This window comes from Patagioenas fasciata, chromosome 17 (genome assembly GCF_037038585.1).
Source record: "Patagioenas fasciata isolate bPatFas1 chromosome 17, bPatFas1.hap1, whole genome shotgun sequence".
NCBI classification, from domain to species: domain Eukaryota; kingdom Metazoa; phylum Chordata; class Aves; order Columbiformes; family Columbidae; genus Patagioenas; species Patagioenas fasciata.
The window spans coordinates 11,180,812-11,204,186 of record NC_092536.1 but is presented as its reverse complement, the minus strand read 5'-3'; the positions used below and the strand labels follow the sequence as shown (position 1 = coordinate 11,204,186).

At 47.9% G+C, this 23,375-nt stretch overlaps 1 protein-coding gene across 4 annotated transcripts in view; it reads left to right on the top strand.

Moving 5' to 3' along the window:
- TBX5 (T-box transcription factor 5) overlaps positions 1–23,375 on the top strand; it is a 63,600-nt gene that overhangs the window by 27,079 nt on the left and 13,146 nt on the right. For all 4 annotated transcript variants that reach the window (XM_071815881.1, XM_065851522.2, XM_065851523.2 and 1 more), the window contains exons 2-7: positions 192–367; positions 2,057–2,151; positions 4,819–4,938; positions 5,633–5,780; positions 7,934–8,086; positions 16,259–16,350. In XM_071815881.1, coding sequence (XP_071671982.1) covers positions 221–367; positions 2,057–2,151; positions 4,819–4,938; positions 5,633–5,780; positions 7,934–8,086; positions 16,259–16,350 — 755 coding nt within the window. In that variant the 5' untranslated portion in view covers positions 192–220. The remainder of the gene's footprint in view (positions 1–191; positions 368–2,056; positions 2,152–4,818; positions 4,939–5,632; positions 5,781–7,933; positions 8,087–16,258; positions 16,351–23,375) is intronic.

Sequence of the window (23,375 nt, the reverse complement as noted above, 5' to 3'; positions counted from 1 at the left end):
GGCCTTGTTCCCTCCCCGGGCAGCTGGAAGTGAGTTGTGGGGCAGCGCGGGTTTGTTGGGCAACCCTGCCTAGCGCTCCGGCTCGCTCCCCCTTGCATATATATATATACAGATATATATATATATTATTAAACGTCAGCATTGACTTATGCGTCTCTTATCTCTGCTCTCTCCTCGATGTGTGCCTGCAGTGGGGGATTCAGCGAAGGAAGCTCGTAACATGGCGGATAGCGAGGAAGGCTTTGGGCTCCCGACCACGCCGGCTGATTCGGAGGCCAAAGAGCACCAGGCTGAAGCCAAGCAGGACACTCAGCTGGGGGCCACCAGCAAGTCCCCCACCTCACCCCAAGCAGCCTTCACCCAGCAGGTAATGACCTCCGCTCCTCCTCCTCTCCCCCTCGCTCTTTATTTTTCCCTTTTCTCTGCGTTTTTTGCCACAAATACCAGCTCAGCTGAGTGGCTGCTCCAGCTCTGGGCGGTGATGACTCGTTTTAGGCCCCAGGAGAGCGAAAAAATCTCACCTGATCGTCAGAGCCGTGGGCCTCATCCTGCCTTAGTGTTATTTGGGGTCGCATTCGAGCGCTGAACCTGCGGGGAAGTTCACGCGTGAATATTGGGGCGCGTGGAGGGAACAGGCACAGAAAAGCACCCAAAATACTGGAGAGAGGCACCCGCTCATGGAAATGTGCACTCATGGAGATGTGGACTCACAGCCGTCCACGCGTGAGCGTACGAATGCACACGCAGGCACACACACAGACAGCTGCATGTGCGGGTATGTGTTCGCTGTGTCCGTGCATATTTGTATATGATATAAACATATATATATGGGGACTCCTTGTACAACGGGGCGTACACATGCACACGCAGATACAGCCACATTTAGGGCAATGGGCCCTGAGGGCGGGCAGGGGGTGTCACGCGTGGGCACCCCGAAGCCAGGCATATCCCGGGGTCCTCCTCACATCCTCCATCAGCCCTTGCCCCCCGGGACACGCGTGGGCTCCCACGGGAGACCCGCCGGCCGCAGCTCCCGGTAGGGCAGGGCAGAGCAGAGCAGGCCGGAGCGGAACGGGCCGGGCCACCTCTCGGTTTCTCCGTCCCCGCTCGGCCCGGGCGGTACTGGGACCTGTTCCCCGGTGCTCGGCCCCAGCCGGGTCGGGGCGAACGGGGCTTTTCTACCGAGATGGTCTCGCCTTCCGCGGCTGCAGAGCCCCTCCGGAGAGCCCCACTTTTCCCCTGGCAGGTAAATCCTCGGGGGGAACCTCCACCCGCTGCGGATGCTGCTCACAGGGGGACGGGCACCGGTTCCGGGCTTGCCCTGCCCGCCTGATGCTCGGACCCACCGTATGCATATGGCAACCGAACCCAGAAGCGTTTGGCGAGGCGCTTCGGCTTTATTTTGAGAGGGGAGAATATGCGCTTGGCTTAGGAAGGGGATCCACTGTACCTCCCATCCCATGGTGGGGGGGTATATTGTCCCTGCGGTGGCATCTGCGGTGACAAAGCGCGGGGCTCGCCGAGCCCTGCTGCGAGCGGCCCTTGTGGGGGTAGAAAAGAAAAAAAAGAGGGGACAAGGGGAGCAGAGCTGCCACCGCACACCACTCCAGCCTGGAGAAGCGGAACGTTCGGGTGTAAATTACTCATCGGAGGGGTGTAAATCTCCTCCGGCTGGTTCTTGAGAGCAGCTGGGCCGAAGCACTGGGGAATCGCTCCCAGCAGCGGCCGGGCTGGGAGGATGCGGGCTGGAGCCGGCTCCGGGTACTCCACGTCCTTTTCTTTCCCTCCCCGGGAGCACTGAGGCCCGTAGGATCCTGCCCCAGCCCGCCCCCCTTGACCAGCATCACCGTGCTCCGGCCTGAAATCTCATTCTCGCCGGCTTTGGGGCCGTATTTTCTCGGGAACACCCCGAGCTCCGACTTCCATCACCCGGCCTTTTCCCTACGAGCTTCCCGCTGGGGCCGTGCGGGGCCCCGCCGCCCTCTCCTCGGCTGCCCCCAACGCGGTTCTCCCCGCAGCGCTTGGGTCTGACGGCTTGTGCCTTCCTCCCACGCAGGGCATGGAGGGGATCAAAGTGTTTTTGCACGAGCGGGAGCTGTGGCTGAAATTTCACGAAGTGGGGACGGAGATGATCATAACAAAGGCCGGGAGGTAAGGGATGCGGGGGGAGGGCGGGCTGCCTCCCCATGCGTGGCTGAATCTCGTGTCGTTTGTGTGGGTTTGCGGGCGGGAATTACCTATGCGGTCAGGGGGGGAGACACACGCATGTTCACAGAGCCGCGTGGGTGGGGGTGCGGGTTCCTGATATTGATACGGTCGCGTCTCTCGTGGGTGAGATCCACCCCCCCCACCGTGCGCGGATGTGCCACGGCCCCGGGAGCGCCCGCAGAGCCGGGGGCGGCCGTGCGGAGAACCCTCCCTGCGAGGATACAGGCAGAAGAAATTGTTTCTTCTGGCTTCTTTCTTAACCAGAACAGTTGGATCGTTAAACCCAATTTCAGGCCTTTGGAAGCTTTCCAGGCGAACGCGACTTGCAACCACTTGGCCAAAAGCGAACCTTGTTTAGAGCAGCTCGCTGGGCGATTTCGTTAGTGGTGTTATTATTATGTTTAATTAAAGCAGCAACTCGTCTCTTCTGCGATTTTGCAGCGCCTTACGCTGTTTACAGAAGTTTCTTATTTATTATGCGCGCACTGAGGAGAATGTATCCAGAACACCCACGCCCACCCCGTTTAAAAGTATATGTGGTCTTAAGCTACTGTTTATATACTGATAGAAAAGCTGTTTAGATGCATAGATAGATGTGTCCGCAAATAGGTAGCATCCGGATTTAACTGCGTCCAGATACACATTTCTATATGTGTGTATTTGTCTGCGTGGGTGTGGAGAAAAATATACAGCCTTGCAAACCCAACTTTATTGGGACTGCGCCTAATCGATTCCATGACTGGCTTAGTAAACCTGATCCATAGATATTTATACGTGTACGAGTGGATATTTAAGTGCGTTTGAGGCGATTTAACATCATTCTTAATATTGATGTGCTGGAGAACTGTTAAATTGAAAAGTGCCTAAGCCACCGAGACCCAGTAAAATAGTCTCTCCAGTCCCATCAGTAAACTGGGGGCAGCCCGACAATGGCTTTTTATTTCGTGATTTTGAATTAAAATCATCGGAAGAATGGGCGAAAAAAAGAAAAGACCCTCCACGTATAGAAATAGTAGTAGTTTTAGATTGCAAGGACACACTAAACAACGCGGAGGCGAACTTTCATTTTGCTCTGTCATCTGGTATTTGTTGTGGTCTTCCAAAATTTGCCTGAAGAGGGAGGGAAAAAAATTGGCGCTGGTTGTATAAAGTTTTAGCGAATAGATATGTTTCACGGCTCGCCTTCCCCTTGGATCTCGGTGCTGCTGGAAAAATCGGTATTAAAGAAGGGTCTTGTTTGTGTCCAAGGGGACGTGGTACAAAAAGGAGGAGGGAAGATGGTGGGGGTCGGGGTTCTGCCGACCCCCTGCCCCGTTCGGGGCTGGGAGAGCGGTGGAACCTCCCGAAAAAACTGACTTCACAGAAGGAGAAAAAAAAGCAGCACACGGAGGGAGACATAAACCACCTTGCAGAAATTTCAAACAAATATCGCGGTGGACAGAAATCTCATCTGGAAAGCAATAAAACAGACATTTACAGTGCAGGGGTTTTAGGTGAGATACGGAAGAGGTTTCCTGATTTATATAATTCCCCATGTTTATTGTTGGAGAAGTTGGTGTTCTTGCTGGTCAGGTGTTTTCGATGGAGTTATAGATCATTCTTCAGGTGCAATTTGGTTTATTCTCCCTTGAATCTTTTGAGCTAAATCCTCTCGTTTTTCGTTGGTAGCTTTTCTTCCCCCCTCCAACTTCTTACAACTGAATTAAACCCCAGCCCAGATGCCCTATCGCAGAGATAAGCGCCCGAGCCTCGGAAAAGAGCGCAGTATTTTTAGAGGTGTGGGGTTTTTGTTTATGCGTGTTTTAAGTCCAGGGATACATTTTCATCTGCTTTATTTTTAAATATTTGGAAAGCTCAAACTAAAATAACATCGGTCCCTGCCTTGCAGTAATGGAAAATATTTCGAAAAGCCCCTGTCTTCAGTGTGTATCCGAGTGTTTCCAAGTATTTGTCAGGTGTGCTTGCTGATGTCTCTGTATGTGCAAAAGGCTGGACACGGATCTGGTGTCACACCTGAGTGCGTGTAGGTTGGGTTTTTTTCATATCTGCACATAGAACCGTTGATACACATAACGGAGGTTAAAATAGATGTATTTTAAATATGTATATTTACTTTTAAACTTTTTTTTTTCCTCGAATCGCATCGCCTGTTCCAGAGGTTTATGTATAGAGGGAAGTGACTTGCTTCCAACAGTTCTCACGACCAGATTTGTTCAAAGAAGGGGGAGTCGAAATCTTGGCAGAACAAATAATTAAGAAAAATACGAATAAACGTTCAGGCATACGAGTAGGTGAATGAATAAACCCGCCAGCCTTGTAATTAGGATTCTGCCTCAATAAATCACCTGTTTCGCCTCAGCTGGGACCCGAAGTGGTACCCAGGGTCACCCAAACATCTCCCCCACCCCAGGGGAAGGGTGCATCCATCCTCAGTCCGAGCCTTTCGGAAGGTCCAGTTGAGATTGTGGCGTTGCGCTTTTGTTAAATGACTTCCCTTCATCCCCCTGTCTCTTCCTCGCAAACACACGAAACCACTTTGGAAAACTTTCCCTTCTTTGCTTTTATACTAATGCACTTTTTTTTTTTTTTTTTTCTTTAAATTTTTAATAGGCGTATGTTCCCCAGTTACAAAGTGAAGGTCACTGGACTTAATCCAAAAACTAAGTACATACTGTTGATGGATATTGTACCAGCGGATGACCACAGATACAAATTTGCAGATAATAAATGGTATGCACGCGTGGGGGAAAGGGGAGGGAGGGGAGCTCTGTGGTGGGTTTTCTGGGTTAGCCAAACCTGGGCAGCGCAGGGTGGGAGATACCTCGGAATCAGCGGCTCATCTTTCCTTTTTTCCCTGCAAAGGAGAGATGTTGGGCTCCACCTGAGCCTCTCGGGATGCTCCCAGGGTGCTTGGGAGAGACATTAATTAAACAGAGAAAAAGTCTGTCGCAGTTAGCTAACGACAACTGTAATGCTGTTTGACGATGAGATTGTTTGCTATCGTGGAACCGATAGTTTAATTATATTAAGGACGGGAATATCTCCGGGCAGGAAAATCTTTAAGGATTTGTCCACGGTCCATCCTTTGCTCTTGGTTTGGGTGCCGGGAATTAGGGAGGGGTGGGAAGTTTGGGGTTAAACAGGGAAAACAGCGAGAGCCATCTCCGACGGGAAAGGCGCCAACGAGCTCAATTAATTCCCCGAGAAGTATTTGTAAATGCTTTTTTCTCCCCAAGCGCGGCGTGACCGCCGGCATCGCGCTGCCTCCGCGGACGGGCTGCCGGACCAGGAGGGACCCCAGGTGGGGGATGGATGGGGTGCAGGAGCCCACGGGAGGGTCCCCCCCCGCGACGGATGGATGGGGGGCAGGAGCCCACGGCAGGGTCCCCCCCGCCCGGAGCTCAGTGTTCCTGTCCCCACGCAGGTCGGTGACGGGAAAGGCAGAACCGGCCATGCCCGGGCGGCTGTACGTGCACCCCGACTCCCCGGCCACCGGCGCCCACTGGATGAGGCAGCTGGTTTCCTTCCAGAAGCTCAAACTCACCAACAACCACCTCGACCCCTTCGGACATGTAAGTACTGGGGATGGGAGGAGGACACGGCACCCACGGAGGTGCTGCCAGGGGTCCCACGCGTGCTCACGGGCATCTCCCACTGCTGCCAACACCACCAAGGTCATGGCAATGTCACCCATCCCCAAATCCCCTGTGTTGGTGGGGTGCTATTTTCTTCCCTGAGAGGGTGGGATGAACTCCTAAGGAGGACCACCCCACACAAAATGGAAGCATACACCTTAAAAGTGGGTTATTTAGCAGCGCTGCGTGGGAATTGATTACAGATCCCCGAGGACTGGAGTCCGCGAGTGGGCGAAACTCTCCCAGATTAATTGAGTATTTAGCTGCCTGGTTTTAACCTCATGGGGAGTCTTGGAGCGTTAAAATCTGTTCCCTGCCTCCGTGAATTTGGCTAACAGGTAAAATCAATCAGGCATAATTATTTGAGGAAATAGGACCTAAAACCATGTGGATACCTCAATCCAGGAGAGGAAAAAAAAATAAGGCAACAATAATTAAAGACAGTAAAAAAATTTGAAATCCCCCTAGAGCTTCTTGGACATAAAGTCTTTGCTATACTCGTGGGGCCGAGAAAGCTTGTGTGCATTCTGCAGCCAGAACCAGCCCTCCTTCGAAGGTCTCCAAAGATGAGAGCAAATATATATGTGCATGTATGAATAATATATATATCTATAAAAATATATATATATATAATTACTTAATCGGCTATTCGAATCCAGAACCCGCCATCCCTTTCCAAGAGCGTATTTTTCTCCAGTCTCATTTCAACACTTCAGTTTAATTTTTTTTTCCAATTTTTTTTCTTCGCTTTTTAATGATAAATCTTGTGCTATTAAATTCCTGACCACGTGGTCACTAAGAAGCAGGGAGTAGGGGGGAAACTGCAGGTCAGAGCGGCCAGACGAGCCCCCAGCCCACCACAATGCTGAGCATCTTTTTACGAGCGCTCCTCCAGCTGGGAGGGGTTGATTTACTTTTTTCCTCTTAAAAAATATATTTTAATTTTACGTTTAGCTGGGGGCAAAGCAGTTGGCAAGCGCTGCTTTCTAGGGATCAGGGAGGGGACAGCGGGGACCCCGCAGCAGCGCAGCCGGGGGGACCTGTCCTACCCCCCGGGGTGGTTTTGGGGAGCAGTCCCTGGGAGGGACGAGGCGGGGGATCCGGCCCCGGGGGGACTGGCCCAGGCATCCCCCGCTGCGAACAGGCGGCTCTGGGGAAAAGCCCCTCTAAACAACCCGAAGGCGCTGAGGGGACAATGAGGGGACTTCAGAGGAGGAGCTGCACCGGGAGTCTCTCAATTAGAGTCGCTGTAATGAAATTAAAAACCATTAGATCGTTCACCGTTGATGTCTACGACTTTCCTGGATGTCAAAGCAATTTGCTTAAACCCCCGGGACGGGGGAGGCGGCGGCGGGGCGCGCTGCGTCTCGCTGTCGCCAGGGTCCGGCAGTCATTATCGTGACCGAGCGGCCCCCCGTCGCCCCTCCGAACCCGCCCCCCCCCCCCCCCCCCCGGCGTCTTCCCCCGAGATTAACCCGGTACCGAGCAGGGACCGCTTTTTATCTGGAACACAGCGCGTCCCTCCCCACCCCGCCACCCTCCTCTCCCATCCTCTGCGCGGAGCGGGGGGACACACACACTAAATGCTTCTAGCCTTCCGCTTCCATTCCCCCTTCTTGCTTCTATGCCCTCCTGGGGGGGCTTGAGATGCTCGGGCCATCGTGGTGGTGAGCTGGGAGGTTTTAGGGACATGGGGAGGTGGAGAACCCCCAGCAGCAGCAGGTTCAGGATGCCAAGATGTGTTGGGGGAACAGCTCTGGCCCCTCCAGAGGGGCGGGGGACACAACAGCAGAGCTCAGGGCTGGTAAGGGGGAGCAGAGGATAAGAGCCACCTTTAACAGCATCACCCGGCCGTGCTGGGCTCCTTGGTTGTGGCAGGGTGAGAAGTTTCTTTAGAAAGATGTCCCCCAACTCCAGCATCTAAATCAGCCCTTCTGGGGAAGCCCTGAAGAGGGTGAAGACTTTGCGGAAGGGGATGCGAGGACCTGCAGGTCCTTCCTCCTCTCCCCATCCCTGGGTAGCTGGTGGGGGTCTGCATTGCGCAGTGTCCCCTCCATTCCCATGGGATGTCCTCTCTTCTCCTTGCCCAGATCATCCTGAACTCCATGCACAAGTACCAGCCCCGGCTCCACATCGTCAAAGCGGACGAGAACAACGGTTTTGGCTCCAAGAACACTGCCTTCTGCACCCATGTCTTCCCGGAGACTGCCTTCATTGCCGTCACCTCCTACCAGAACCACAAGGTGAGGGGCTGGACTGGTGCCCCCCAGCAAAAACCGGGTCCTCTCTCCTGTCTTCACCCTGCTGCTCCTCCCAAGGGCCTCGGTTCCCCCGTCCCCTTCTTCCCTCCTCTTCTTTTCACCTTCTTCTTTTCTTTACCTTTCTTTTTTCTTTTCCTGTTCTTTCCTTCCCTTCACTTCTTTCCCTTCTTTCTCTTTTTCTCCTTTCTTCTTGTCTTCCCCCTTTTTTCTTTCCTTCCCTTCATTTTCTTCCCCTTCTTTTCCTCATCTTTTTTTTTTTCCCCTTTTCCTCATCCCCCCACGCTGCTTCTTTTCTCCTTTTTTCTCCCCTTTCTTCATTTTCCATCCCCTCTGTTATTCCTGGCGATGCAGACAAAATGTCTAAAGACGAAGTTTAGGGCGAGCCGAGGGGGAATTAGCTCAAACAGGATGGTTTGCTCAGAGAGGAGACGACCAACCGAAGGAAGTTTGGCTTTATCTTCTTTCCCCCCCTCATCGGTCAAAGGCTCGTAATCTGGAGAAGGGAGCCCGGCGCTCCCCTGTGCGGCCGGGGCGCTGATAACCCTTTGTTTGGGGAAGGGGCTCCTGGCCCGGCTGGCTCTGTGGGGAGGTCGGCAGGGGGCTGTGGGTTTGGCAGCGAGGAGGCCCTGGAAGGAAAGGGAGGTTCTGTGCTTGAAATCAGCTCCCTGCCTGCCCAAGGAAAACAAAGCAAAAAAAACCCAACCCCAAACCAAAAAAACCCCTCATATATGTATCAAATGAGGTTTTCTTGACATGCTGCTGGGTAGACATGTGTGCCACCCCATCTGCCTACCCACATGGGGGGACCCCGCCATGGGGTTGTGGCCGCCTTTCCTTCCCCTGCTCAGCTTTTGGGCTTCCCCACCCAGCGAGGAAGGAGCTGGGGGAAGGCTCAGGGCTGGGGTAGTCTGAGCAAATGTATTTAAGTGATGCTTTTCACTCACTGCTGCCCGCAGACCCCAATAGCCCATCTCCAGGGCAGTGCTTCATGAAAAGCCAACTTTCCTTCCTGGCAAAAAAAATAAGTCCCTCCCCAAATAGCATAGAAAACATTTATTGTAAGCTTTTACTGGTACTTCTGGACAGGTAGGATGGCTCCTTTGCGCTTGACGGAGTGAAAGAATTGTTTTTCAAAGGGAGAAACGTCATTTAACACCCCGGATAAATCCTGAATGCTTTCCTGGAGATGTAAGTAGGAAGCTCCTAAACCTGTGCGAAATGATTGTGTTTCCTCCACCGCTCAGTTGGCAAGGGGGATGCAGAGAGCCGAGGGAGGCTGGAGAAGAAAGATTGTTTCACCGTAACTAGGGAGAAAAGAAAATACTTCCCTGCCCTTTAAAATAGGAGCTGTTGGCACAACCAGGACAAGCAAGCTGAATCCAAATTGAGCCCTCGCCAAATTATGCCTTAAATTATAACTCCGCTGTGAATGCTATAAAATCAAGTTTAACTTCTGCTTGATGGATTCGGAGAAAGAATATAATATTAATAGAACTGGGAGTTAATAAAACAGGACACACTGCTCGCTTTAAATGCATTTCCCTATGAGCACACAGACCTGAATTTAACTGCTTTCTTTTGAAGAAAAATAGGGCTGCTTTATAGGGGGCGAAAAAAAAAGCTATCATGCAAATAAAACAAAAGCCAAGTAGAAACATGTAAGTACAGTAGTTTGGGAAAACTGCCATATTAGGAGGAGCAGGAATATTTGATTGTAAATCAACAACATCTGGTTGATAAGGAACGACATCTGCGTATCCGTCTCTGTCAAAACAGACACGCTGACGAACGCATGAACCCCTACAGACACACACGCGCTCGCATCCCAGCAGACACATGCACCCGCACGCAGACACCACGACATCTTTTACACACCCCCCGACACATTTTACACACACTTACATCCCTCCCCCCCGAAACACACGCATTCCTCCTCTAGCTGCACCAAATCGTTGGGGGAAAGAAATTAAGAGTAGCTGTAGCCCCAAGATAAAGACCCAACTGAGAAAGATAGAGCCATAAAAATAAACCAGGGAATGATCTACCCTAAATGGCATCTCCCTCCAGGGAAGGGAATAAAATTTGTAGCTTGCCCCAGTGCAGATGGAGAATAATACGGGGGCTGAGGCGGGAGCAGCTGATGCTGTGGCAGATACTGGTTGTGCAAAGGGGTAATAACATCCTTCAGCTGCATGGGGTGGCAAGTGGGGTCTTTTCCACAGGCAGAAGCTCGAGTTCAGCTTTCAGAGCTGAGATATAGCTTAGCAAAATATCTTTTCATGTTGCAATGCAGACTGTGTTGCCTGTTGCTGTAAACAATCGCAGTCCCACGGGTCTGGGTCTGTCTGTTTCTGTCTGTCCATCCTCACATCTCTTTGTTGGTGCACTGCCTGTTTTTTCTGCTTAGAGCCATCTCTCACTTGCACCCATCACCTGTAGCTCATCCTTCATGCAAACTTTCTGATCTGCACAATCACACCAACATATTTCACAAATAATTTTTATAAACCCAAGTATTTTACACACACATATACACACAAATTCATACGTGCATGTGTTTTGGGTTTCAAGAACTATGTTATAGGTGAATTATATTACAGAATTAATTGTACAACTTGCCCATAAATGCATCCGAGTCTATGTTTACACAGCTTATAGGAACACTCGCGTGATTCTAGATCCATCAATTTATTTCAATAGCACAGCTGCGATCCCTATGTAGGGCTTGTGCTTATTTCCCCTGATGTTTTAGGCAGCCTGAAAAGATATTTAAACACACTGGGCTCTCCCTCTCCCCAGCCCTGGTCCCCAAAAGGAGGGTTAAACTAGGAAGAAGGTTTTGGTAAAGTTTTCAGTGCGGTTGTCAGCAGCTTGGTCGACCACCTCCCCCCTCTCTGCAACCGTGAAAAAATACCCCAGAAATATTGAGGTGTTAAAATAGGTCACATGCACATTTCATTTCCTTGCCATTTACACAATGGGTGCTTGCAATCAGGTTGATTCCCAAATATTAACTTCCCCTGCAGTTAAGTACCATTTTGCTGTGGCTTAAATCATTGTGTTACTAGTTTGTATTTATTAGGTACTAGCTCTCTGCTTAGGACCAGGAAATGAACCCTAATAGACAGAAATAATTAAGGTTCTGCCCTCATGAGGGTTCTTTCAAAAGCAAGAATTCACAACAATTATTCTCATTAATTTTTACAACCTACTTTCCCCGTTAGCTGGACTTGGGCTTTATATTGGTTTCCCCCCCTCAGGATATCCAGTTTTATGCTGATTTTTTTAACATTCTTGGGAGCCCAAATTATTTTAAGGAAACATTAGCCCCCGTTGGGATGCTATAGGTGCCCAGAAGTGCTACGTTCACCATAGCAATGCAGAGAAACAGTGAAGGGCCTGGCTGGAGACTGATCTGCTGTGTCCTTAGATTAAACAAGATGAGACCATGTGTCGCCTTTTCATCGGTGTCTTCCTTCAAGAGCTCTTGTGTCCTTCACAACCAGTGTCTGAACCAGTCCTGTCTCCCCTTTGTCCTCAGGCTTCTTCCTGCCACCCTAGGACAGGGTGTTCAGCCAGTTCCAAGCTCCCGGCCCCTTTTGGTCCCTGATCCAGCCGCGTCCCCAAGCTCTGCAAAGACACCTTATCTCTCTCCAACCTCAGTGCCACCTCCTGACCCACCACCTTCTCCTCCCCAACCCTCTGCAAGGTCTGTCTCTTCTCATCCTCCGTTCTTGTCTCCTGATTCAGTCAACAGCCTCCTCAATGAGCCCCTCTGTCTCGCACCAGCACCTCCAACAAGCTCCCAGTCCCTCCCATTTCCTTCATTGGCTTCTGAGTTCAGCATTTTCTCCCCCCGCTTCCTCTGGCCTTTCCCTCAAGTTTGGAGTCCCAGCTCTTCATCCAGCTCTTCTCTTTGGCCCAGCCAGATGTCCGTAGTCTCAGCAGGAACCTTGTCTTCATCTATTTTTTTCCTTCCCACCGCTCTGGTTTGGCTTCCTCCTCCATGGACTTGGTTTCCACCTGGGTACGTGAGAGTGTGAAAGAAAAAGGCTCTGTGCTTTCAAGCCTGAAGCCCAGCATCCAAGTTTCTCCCAGTAGCAGTGACAGGGATGGTCCTGGCCCATCTTTGCCATGCTGAGCAGGACCGTGGTCATCTGCACATCAGGGACAGCATGTATTTCCACAACATGCAGCGGTCCACACGTGCTCAGCTCAGGAGTAATCACCCTGACCTCTTCACCACTAAGTGGGGTGACCTGAATGGTGATTTTTTTTTTTCCTCACTGAGTTTTTTAAGTTGTCCAAGTGGGGAAAATTTTCACAAAACTAAGGATGCCCCCCTTGCAGGACATGAAGTCCCTTTTCCAAAGAGTGTCACTTTAGGACAGTGTCAGAAAAGCCTGAGAGGGTCAGGGTGGTGTGTTTTCCCTTGGCTGAAGTGCTCAACAACAACAACAAAAGTAGGACCAGTTTTGTTGATAGCAGAATAAGTAAATAGAAAGAGCCCAGGGCACATATGTGATATGGAACATTTCAGCCCTAGCAAAGTTTTGCAAAGTTAGATTGAATTCAGAAAAATATTACTATGGCAAGTGCTTGACAAGAAGTAATGCTAAGTGGTAATTTTGACCCTGGCCATAACAGTGGTCATGAGCCTGTAGACACACACAGTCGTATAAATACATGGCTGTGCCAAAAAAGTAGAGCATCTTTCCTCAACTTAACTAGATGCAGAGCTAAATTTTATCATGCTGGAGCTACAGATGCCGTTGGAAATATCTCAGCAGAAGAGCTTTGTGGTCAGCTAGCCCAGAGAAAGTGGCGCCAAGATTTCATTGGGAACTGTCGCTTCCCGTTAAAGTGAAGATGAACCCATCGGTCAGATAAGCCCTGAAAAGTGTAAATGTGGGAGGCTTCACCCTGGCAAGCTCTTGTCTCAGAAGGGTCTGCAGCCGCTTTAGAAATCAGTGGTCAGAAGTGAACTTTGCCATCCATTTATTTCATACACAAACACATAAACAAAGCCCTACAGTTTTATTAAATCTGTGCTATATAATCCAGTCCTGGGCATTCTGTCTTAATGACCTAGCAGGATGTTTTTTATATATATATGTATATATATATATATATTTTTTTTTTTTCATGATGTAATTGTCATTTGATTTTCTGACAGTTTTTTGTTCCCCCCACCATGAGTTACTTTCAATTAAACAGAGTTTCGCTATGGCAAAGTTGATCCAGAAGAAGGTTATTTCCACCCATTTGTTTGCTTTTCCACCTCTGAAATAGTTTGTCAGCCAGCCAAAAACTGGCCAAACAAAATACCTTCCACAGGCTGTTTTCTAAAGCAGGGATTCACCACCTTTTTCTCTATTTTGTATTTTGTTGTATACGGTTTTGTTCAATCTGGCTCGGACTCTCCTTGGCTTAGCGCTAGGGCTGATGCCTTGAATTGTCATCTAGGGAAGCTTTACTCTGAAAGCTCCTGCTGAAATCCATCTGAGGGACATGAAAGAGCTGAGACCTCATTTAAAACCTTCTGTAGTCCCTGTTTTCTAGATGCCTTCAATCTAGCAGAGCTCTAATTTTAAGGAGGCTAAAGTTAGCCAGGCTTCAGGTGGGGCTTTCTGCCCGTGATATATATGTTAATACTATTGCTTGTGAAAGTGTTTCTCATGAGGGTAAGGGAACTTCTCTACTCATAAAGTGACATATTTTCAAGACTGAGGTCCCATATGATATTTCATCTGACATTTCATAGGTGATTAAAGTCTTGATTCATCACACAGGGCATTCAACTGAGGTCCTTAAATTAGGGTCTAGCGTGCTGATGGCTCATTCTCTGGTGAACGGAGAGTGGTGGGGACCTGTGAAGGCAATGTGACCCACCTCAGAGCCCTGGTACCCTCTGGCAGCCCCCATCTCTCCTCACTGTTTCCAGCAGGAATGCTGGGAGACGATGTTCCCCATGCAGGCACCTTGGTCAAAATGCCTTCGGTTAGGTTGGGATGAATCCGGCCCTTTGTACATTTGTGTGCTGGTGCCAATCCTGTAAATCCTCACTCAGTGAAGGACTTCACTTATGCAAGCAAATATTGCTATTGGGTTCGGCAAGTGAGGACAACTTGTACGTTGAGCGCGTTTCAGAATGCAAATGGCATAGAAATGTTCAGAAAGTTGAATAATGCCTATTATTCATACAGAAATGCTACCACCTCTCTGGTGGAAATTGATAGGCTATTTCTTTGCAGAATACACCGCTGGTTGTTTGATTATTTCAGGTTTTTAGTTATAAAATGTGCTAGAGAACAACGCAAATGACAAATTGGACCAAATAGATTGTTTGTTCACCCTTCTCTTTGAAATCCTAAATGTGTGACAAAAAACAAAACCCCATAAAACAATGCCTTGTTTATTTAATAAATTAGGTCTTGATTTAATGGGAATGCTCATGGGGACAAGTATAGGGGTGATGTGGTTTTCGTGTGAGACTTGGGGCTGAATTGGGCAAAAAAGGCAAATAAATAGCCTTTGGAAAAAATATATAAGATGAGAAAACAGCAAAATAATCTGATCGTGCAGACACCTGGCGGGGTTTGCTATTGACACTAGCTGAGCCAGATTTTTCTCTTCGAATTTTGGCAGAGAGGAGGGTCCGGTTGTGTGTGCTTGACTCAGTGGACATGAACCTCTCTCTGTTCCGCCGCCATTAATCTCGAGCTCTTTCCTTCCTGTTGGCCAAATTTCAATAGGAAGGAAGGACAGTGTTTCCATAAATGCGGTGGGCACCTGAAGTTCTTCCAATGGCAAACACAGGGTCGTGTCTTCTCCTGGGCAAGCGACCCTCACGACTGTTGGTTGAGGGCTCAGACTGTCAGGCAGTGATGGAGAAGGAGGGGAGTTGTGGCCTCTTCTGCTTGAATATTAAAAATAAGCTGAAGGCTGGTACGGGACTTTGCACAGAGACTGATCCTCTCCTCCAAGGCTGGGGTTCCCTGACTGCAAACTCCAGCTGCGGACAGATTTATTTAATATACGGGTGGGTTTATGGTTATGTTTTTGCTGAATGAGCCAGAGCTCCTGCTGCCTTTGCTTTGCCGTGCCAGCTCTGGAGGAGCAGCTGGTGTGAGGTTGGCACCCAGACTCCGTCCTCTTCTGCAAAGACACCGAAGCATTTGCATCAAATTTGGCACAGCAGAGTGACTCTGTACAAGATCAGCAGGGCATTTGAGAGTGTTGCTGGTCCATGGTTAATATTTGCTTAAATGACAACCACTGGCTTGGGAAAACCTACTCAGCCAAATCCTCTGTGAAGGACAGGATTGCACCTCTTTGAGCAACACTTTGGATAAGGGTACGTTCTGTACAGCAGCTGCTTTAGATGTTTAATTTAGATGTTGTAAGAGGACCAAAGTCAGGAATCAGAGAGGGATCCATCCCAGGAAACTTGAGAGGCTGAAAGTAGCTAACTAGGCAAGCAAACTAGTTCCTCTTAATTCCTTCTAGAATTAGCTGAGAGGCAAATATTCTTCAACGGCATGATGGTCAGAGGTGGAGTTGTCCTCCAAGACAATTATTCCAGGCAGTGGTTACAGGTGTGGGGCTGGCTGGGAATGGATGGCAGATGCAGAGCACCTGGAGAACATTTAGGTGGTCTGAAATACAGAAAGGGTGAGCTTCATCAGTCTGAGAAGATCCAGGTTCCGAGAGGTGAGGTTTGGGTCATGGCTGAATATGGATGAGGAAATACTTGCTGGTATCAGTGGGATTTGTTCAGGCAATATGAATTTCATTCCTGGTCTTTTGGTAAGTGCAGCCCTTGCTGTTCCAACAGCAAAAAGAAAGTAAGTCACTCTAAGAAAACACTTTTCCCCCGTTGAGAAATTTTTATTTGTGTACAGCCCCACATGTTAGTTATGGGACAAGCCTGAGAGAAGTGGGAGGTTGATGAAAGGAGGTATTTTTCCAGTGGAGAGATGTAGAGGAAAGCCCACCTGGAGTGGTTGATGTCTGAGCCGAAGGACGACTCGAGTTCCTGAAAGCGGTGTTTTCCCCCACATCCCTGTAGGCTCGGGTTTAATAACAATATCCCTTCTCTCCCAGGCTGTGCCTTGGACTTGTGATGAACCCATTGCATTTCCTCCCTTTCAGATCACCCAGTTAAAGATTGAGAACAACCCCTTTGCGAAAGGCTTCCGCGGCAGTGATGACATGGAGCTCCACAGGATGTCCCGGATGCAGAGGTAACGTGTGTCTCCCTTGTGGGGACCAGCACAGGACCACGCGAGCCACCTGGGCTTTGCTTTGCACGTCTTTTGTGGTTTGAGCTAAGCCAGGACCTAATGGCGGCTGCTTGCGTATTTTACGTCAAGCTGTTGAAATATCACTAGGATATGGGGCTGAAATCCAGGACTTTCCACACTCAGGCAAATGCCCTAACTGCTGGGTTACAGAGGCAGGATCCCACTTGTGGGTTGTCCTCTTGCCCACTGGGACCTTGTATATCTTTCTGACATGTCCGCGTCCACAACAACCTCTAGTTTGTACTAAACAGATGTCTCTGCATGTGGGCTTAAACCTGTTTAAAGCAACAAGAGACTTGGAGTAACTCCGAGAAGGTCTGGTCATCAGATGACTGTAGAAGAGCTGTTGGGTATTTTTTTGCCCAGGTGGCAGTGCTTTAAAGACAAAATTCTCAGCCCTGCTCTGAGAACAGGTTTGTTAATGGTGCTCCAGATGCTTCTGGAGATCTTGGTGCGGAGACCTAAGTTGTGCTGGTTTCTGGCTTTCAGAGGGTCTTTGGCAGGAGGGGAGTGTTTGTCTGGTCAGTTCTGGATGTGCAGAGCAGGAGCGTAGGCACGGTGGTTTCAGGTTGAAGAAGGAAGGTATTAGAAAATGTTGGGATCTCCAGGGCCAGGTGGCTGAAGAGGTCTTTTTGAATCTCAGTTTTGGATGTAAGTGCTTAAGCTGAAAATCAAACCTAAATCCTGTTTAAAAATCCCATTTCAAGTCCTTTTCTAAATGTCAGGTCCTGCCAGTAATTAACTTCGTGCCTTTCACTTCACTTGGAACTTCACCCATGTGTCAAGTTGCTTCCTGGTGCAAATGTTTTGCAGGAACCCTGCCATACCCATGATTATACCTAAGACAGATGTAGACACTCAATATAGCATTTTTCCATCCAGGAGGGCAGGAGTGACTCAGATCCCTTATTCTCCGGGACTGACAGAGCTGGCTGGTGGTGGAAGGTTGTAGGGACCTGTATTGGGACCTTCTGCTGGGAGGTCTCTCTCTATCACCCACCCAGGAGCTGGCTGGAGGTGCTCACTGCAGGCTGGGGTGCAGATGTCGGTGCAGATACAGAAGTTTCTTCTGGTTGCCGGATTTGGTGACCTGAGCACGGCTCTCCGTAGCTGTGCAAATTGTGCTGGTGGGCAACAAATAATGCCTGTAAATGCTGACGCCCATAACGCTACTCAAATGGGCAAATGTACTCCTGTGTACAAACATTTTCAGGCTCAGACCCAGAAAATCCGGTAAATATATACATGAAAATAAATAAATATATATAAAATAAATACATACATAAATATAAAAATCATGTTTCTCAATCTAAATCATCTCTGTGGTCTTCTGAATGTGGCCTGTGTTCCCTGCCTGCCTGCCCTTTCCAACGACAGCACAGATCCTGGCATAATATGTCAATATTTATGTATTTATGGGTGCACTACCACTTGAAATAGTTTCCCCCCTCCCCGTGCCAGCTTCCCAGCCTCTATTGGAACTTGAGTAATGATGTCCACTGCACATTTTTGCTGCTAAACTACCCTTTCATTACGGTCAATGGAAAGATTTGAAGGTTTACATTCATCGCGGGGTTTTTTGGAGCGAGAGGGAGGAGGTAAAACAGTGAGGACTATTAGGAGGGCTGGATGCCATATGAAGAGCATGGCATAGAGCCACGCTGAGCTTGTGCTAAAAATTGCTTGGCATTTTTATGCGGGCTTGCGGTCATAGTCAGCGATGCAGTGAACAGAAACACTTGGAATATATAAATGCACCCACTCAGACCTGGGTCAAAAGGGTTAAAATCCACAGCGTCGACTTTACAGGATAATTTCTGATGCTCGCTTCCTTAATAACTTATCTTCTGTATCGATAGCATAGAAATGGCTCTGTACCTTTACAAAGATTCCATTTTTTTTTTTTTAAAGGGAGAGCAGGATAAGAGTATTATAGTAAAATAAAGACCCATTCAAGGTTGAAAATATTAGACAAATATGTACCCACCTTTGTGGCTTTTTATATCTATCTGAATATATACAAAATTGTATATATATAAATATATGAAAACATACATAAAAATTATATATATATTAAAATATAAATTGCATATATAAGATAAAGAACCATTCAGGATTGAGCATGCTAGAGAAGTATGACCTACCTTTGTGGGTTTATATAGGTCTAACATATAAACATATATTAAAATATAATTAAATATATATGAAAAAATGAATATATAAATGTATACGTGCGTGTGCATATGTAGCAAAGTTGTTTCGCAGTGATGGACCCATTCCCCAGCTGGCATGTATAGGTACATCTGTCTTGGCTTCAGGGGAGTGACGTCTATTTATGCCTTGGAGAATATGGTGGGATTTGTTTTTAGTGCTTTTTTTTTATTTTTTAATTATAGAAATAAGTAGCTGGAAAAAAACTCTTTCGTACAGACTTTTGTACCAGAAACTGGTGACCTGACGTTCCTCAGGTCACTGATCATCTCATTAAGGGGTATAGCTATGGAGGGAGTTAATTTTTCATGCTGAGGAAATTCTTGGTACCTCTAAATTTTCTTTATTTCAATTTCAAATGTGTTTTAATTCCCGGCATAGGGCTATTGCAAAGGGTCATCTCCTGGCTGGAAGCAGCCCCGGGGGAAGCAAACGAGGCTGAGATGCAGGGGTGATCCAGCCGGGTGCGTGAGCTGGCTTGTGACATCGCGTGTCCCTCTGCTCACCCACCTATGCTCCCACCCCTTGGAGCAGCCTGGAAAGCCTGAGCCCTGGTCAAGATGTGCTTCCAGCACTGGACGTTCAGGTCCCACCATCTTGCACAGGGCTTGGGTCAGACGCGAGTAGATGTGTGGTGATTGAAGATGTCGTCTAGAAGAAGCATTCTCAGGCCGGGCGGGTGTCTCAGCTCCCTCTTTGCAAAGCAGAATGTGATGGGCATGTTTGGAATGTAAAGCTGCTTTCCTTGGAGAGCTCACCCCACAGATGGTAGGATGGGGTGAGGAGCCCACCTTCTGCCTGTTTCGCCTTCAGAATCAGAATGATTTGCTTACATGTCTGCCTTTTAAACAGACCAAATTACATGGTATCAAGCCCATCTTCACACAAATAATTGCCAGCTGGCCAGTTCTTGTTGTCTCCTTGCATGTTTGGCTGTCAGATGATGGAAGGGAGATCAGCTTGCTGGGTCCAAAATTCTCTCACTCACCTCAGGGCAGGTCTTGTAGATGGGTGAAGCAGAAGCAGGTCTAGGTGCCAGTGGAGACTTGGCCTGTTGAATCACAGAATGCCAGGGATTGGAAGGGACCTGGAAAGCTCATCCAGTGCAATCCCCCCACTGGAGCAGGAACACCCAGCTGAGGTTCCACAGGAAGGTGTCCAGGCGGGTTTGAATGTCTGCAGAGAAGGAGACTCCACAACCTCCCTGGGCAGCCTGGGCCAGTGTCTGTCACCCTTACTGAGAAGAAGTTCCTTCTCAAATGTAAGTGGAACCTCTTGTGTTCCAGTTTGAACCCATTACCCTTTATCCTATCATTGGTTGTCACCGAGAAGAGCCTGGCTCCATCCTTGTGACACTCACCCTTTACATATCTGTAAACATTAATGAGGTCACCCCTCAGTCTCCTCTTCTCCAGCTCCAGAGCCCCAGCTCCCTCAGCCTTTCCTCATAAGGGAGATGCTTCACTCCCTTCAGCATCTTTGTTGCCCTGTGGAACATCTACCCTTGGCAAATGGTACGGATGGAGAGGAACTAAGATGAAGCAGGGAAGAAAGACAAGTCAGAGAGCCAAGAGTGAGCTCAGAGCAAGGTCTTGAGTGTCTTGTGGAGGATTCTCCCTCAATCTCTGTGTGTCTCTAGCCAAGCAAAAGCAGCAACAAGAGTCGGCCCAAGTGGCCTTTGGGGACAGGAGCCCTGCAAGGCAGATGTGGATGTCTTTATGAGTCCATTCCTCTCCTTGGTTTTCTTCTTTGTGAGACCTCCATGGTGATTTTTATCCTCTGATTTCCCAGAAGAAAAGTTAAGAAGTCTGTCCAGGTAGAAAACTTCATTCAGCAGTGATATTAAGCCTTTCGGCAACAGATGATTTCATTCAAAAAGAATAGCCATGAGCTCCAGAGAGATCCAAATTCCAGTGAACACAGACTTCTGATACATGTTAATTTTCCCCCCACCTCCTTTCTTTCCTGAGACACATGGGACCCCTTTAGCAGTTTCTTTGACAGGATGAGTGCTCTGGGAGAACAGTTCTTTTTTTTTTAAAGTTTTCAAGTTCCTGAGCATGAGATCAAGTTTGTTATTTCCTCAATTGAAAAAAAAAAAAAAAAGGACAAAAAATGCTAGAGGAATACGAGTTATACTGTATCTGTATCCCAGAGTCATGCTGCAATTGAAAAACATAAATCAGCCAAACGTTATGTAGTTGCGATGCTGGGAATTTTAAGTAAAGTGTTCCTTTCAGATCTCTTGCCCTTCTGTACTGTAAAAATTCCTTTTGTCTCTGCTTAGAACTTCTGCCTGTGCCAAGGGGAATTTGGTGTGGAGAGCAAGAGCAAAGCACGCGGCAGAAATCCACAGAGGGTGAAGATTATGCAGAGGGACGCTGAGATCTGCATTGCAGATGCCAGTGTAGGACCTTGCCCTTAAAATTCCCCGTGCATGAGAGTCACTGGAGCTGTGCAAATAAACCATAGCTATTGGGTGTTTTTTAGGGGATTGCATGCAAGCTGTAGCTTTTAGGGTTTTTGTTGTTGTTGTTGTTTATTTATTTATTTATTTACTTTAAGCTGTGACTGCCAAAACACAGCAGGGGAGAAATGTTTGTGAGTCTGGGGCCAGAGGACTGTGAAAAAGTAATTCTGTTAAACCCTTTAACCAATTTTTGCTTGTCATCTGCAGCTCCCATTGTCTTTAGTGGTTATTATGGGTGCTGAAGACCTTCTGAAAGTCTCAGGCCCCAGTAAATGTTTATTCCAATTAATGCAATTTAGTACTTGAAGCTTCTTATTGGGAAAGCTTTTGAGAGGAAAGATGATTACATGAAAGGGTGGCTCTTAGCTCCCTTGATGGGTATCCTGGGTCCTTTCAAAGCGAGGCAAAAATCCAGAATGATCCGCTTGACAAAGAGTGGCAGTGTAGCTCAATGTTATGTTTTCTTCATCAAAGAACATGAGCCACAGTTTGCTGCCTTTGGCATTAATTCACAATAATCCTCCTGGCTCCAAAGGAATTATTCCAAAGATTTCCTGGTGTAACCAAGAAGATAAACTGGGCCAGACACAAAGGACGTAATATCAGTACCATGATTCAGAGCTGGCATAACAGAGAAGACAGTGCATTTTGGGGTAGAATAAATGGATGAGTCTCTAGGGTCCAAAAGGGTCATCTACCCTGCCATGTTAACATCATGTTGGACTGATGGACACCAGCTTGATTCATGCAAGAAGGTCTCGGTCCACAGCAAACAACCTTGCTCTCCTGGCATCTTCTCGTTGCATCTTTACATCCACTTTCATTTCCCGTGTTCTCTCGTGGAAATCTCCCAAGAGCCATGTGCTGTCTGAAACATTTTCAGTGTGAGACATACAATTATAACATCTGTTGAAGAGATGATGCTTTCCTCCAGCAAACATCCCCAAGGAAATTTTCCTGGTCTGATCCCCAGTGGAAACCATAGGCTTGAACTGTATTCTATAGAAACTGACAGAATTGAGATAAAATCCAAAATAAGGCTCTGCAGACTTCACTGGAGGATATTCACAGCTCTTTGAAAGTGAGAAAGTTGGCTCAAGAAACATAGGGTAGCTGCAGTTTCCTCTGTTGCTCCTTCTTTGGGGCAGCAGGACCTGACCTGCAGAGGCTGTTGGCCAACATCCATTCTCCATCTTGTCTCGTGGTGTTTCTTTTCTTTCATTTATTTTTTCCTCCTCTTTTCCTCTTTCTATATCTGTTAATGGTTGACCTCAATTTGTTTCCCATTCTTGAGTCTCAGCAGGAAGGACAACAATTGGTGGCCTAGGAAATATGAAAGCAAAAGCCTTTGGGTCATATTTGTACATCTGGAATTCGGGACTGATTCTTCACTGCTGTATCCACAGGTGCTGGACAGGTGGAGGGGACAGGATGGATATGATGGCAAACACTTGTTCTTTTGTTGTGACTGACCAAGGAGGAGTTAAAATCTGACAATTGGAAAGAGTGGAAGGGTATTGCTTTATTTGACCACTGTTATACCTGTGGTCAGATTTTAGACTAGAAGTTGCTATTGTGAACAAGATAGAGACAATATCTAGCTCAGGGTCTTCAAAGAACATGGCAGCAGCTAAACATGGGGAAGCTAAACATGCCTCATCTTGACCTAGAATGGATAACAGTATGATCCTTGAGGCCTGACGTTTACTAGGTCTTTTGAAATCTTGTCACCATGAACTACAGCAACTCTGAGAGCCTTGGTAGATAACGCTTGGCTGCAGAAACATCAGAAACAGCCTCTAAAATAATTTGCTTAGGGCCAGCAGGGGCTGGATGCTTCAACACAGAAGCTTCCTGGTTATAAACTGTGGCTCTTCCAAGAGATTTTTAACAAGGTTTCTGTCTGGCAGTTGCACTTACTGTGTATTGGCTGGTACATTAGGAAACTCGAAGTCTGCACATGAAAATAAATTGAGAATTATTACTCTCTTCCAGCACAGTGATAAGCAAGAAAGTGAACTGGATGAAAGTGGACTCTGTGAAGGTCTATGTTTATAATTTTTCCACGGTTTTTATTGGTTTGCAGAGGCCAACAAGGTTTTGAGCTCTGAGATCACAAACATTTCTTGAATTTGCTCCTTTGAATTGTTTGGTAGATATGAATTTGTGGCACAAATGACCTTATGGAGCTCCCGACTCTGTCATGGTGAGGGCACCATTTGGCTGGGGGAGGTGGAAGATGTCATGAAAGAAAATGAGACCGAGTTGGTTAATTCCACCTGGT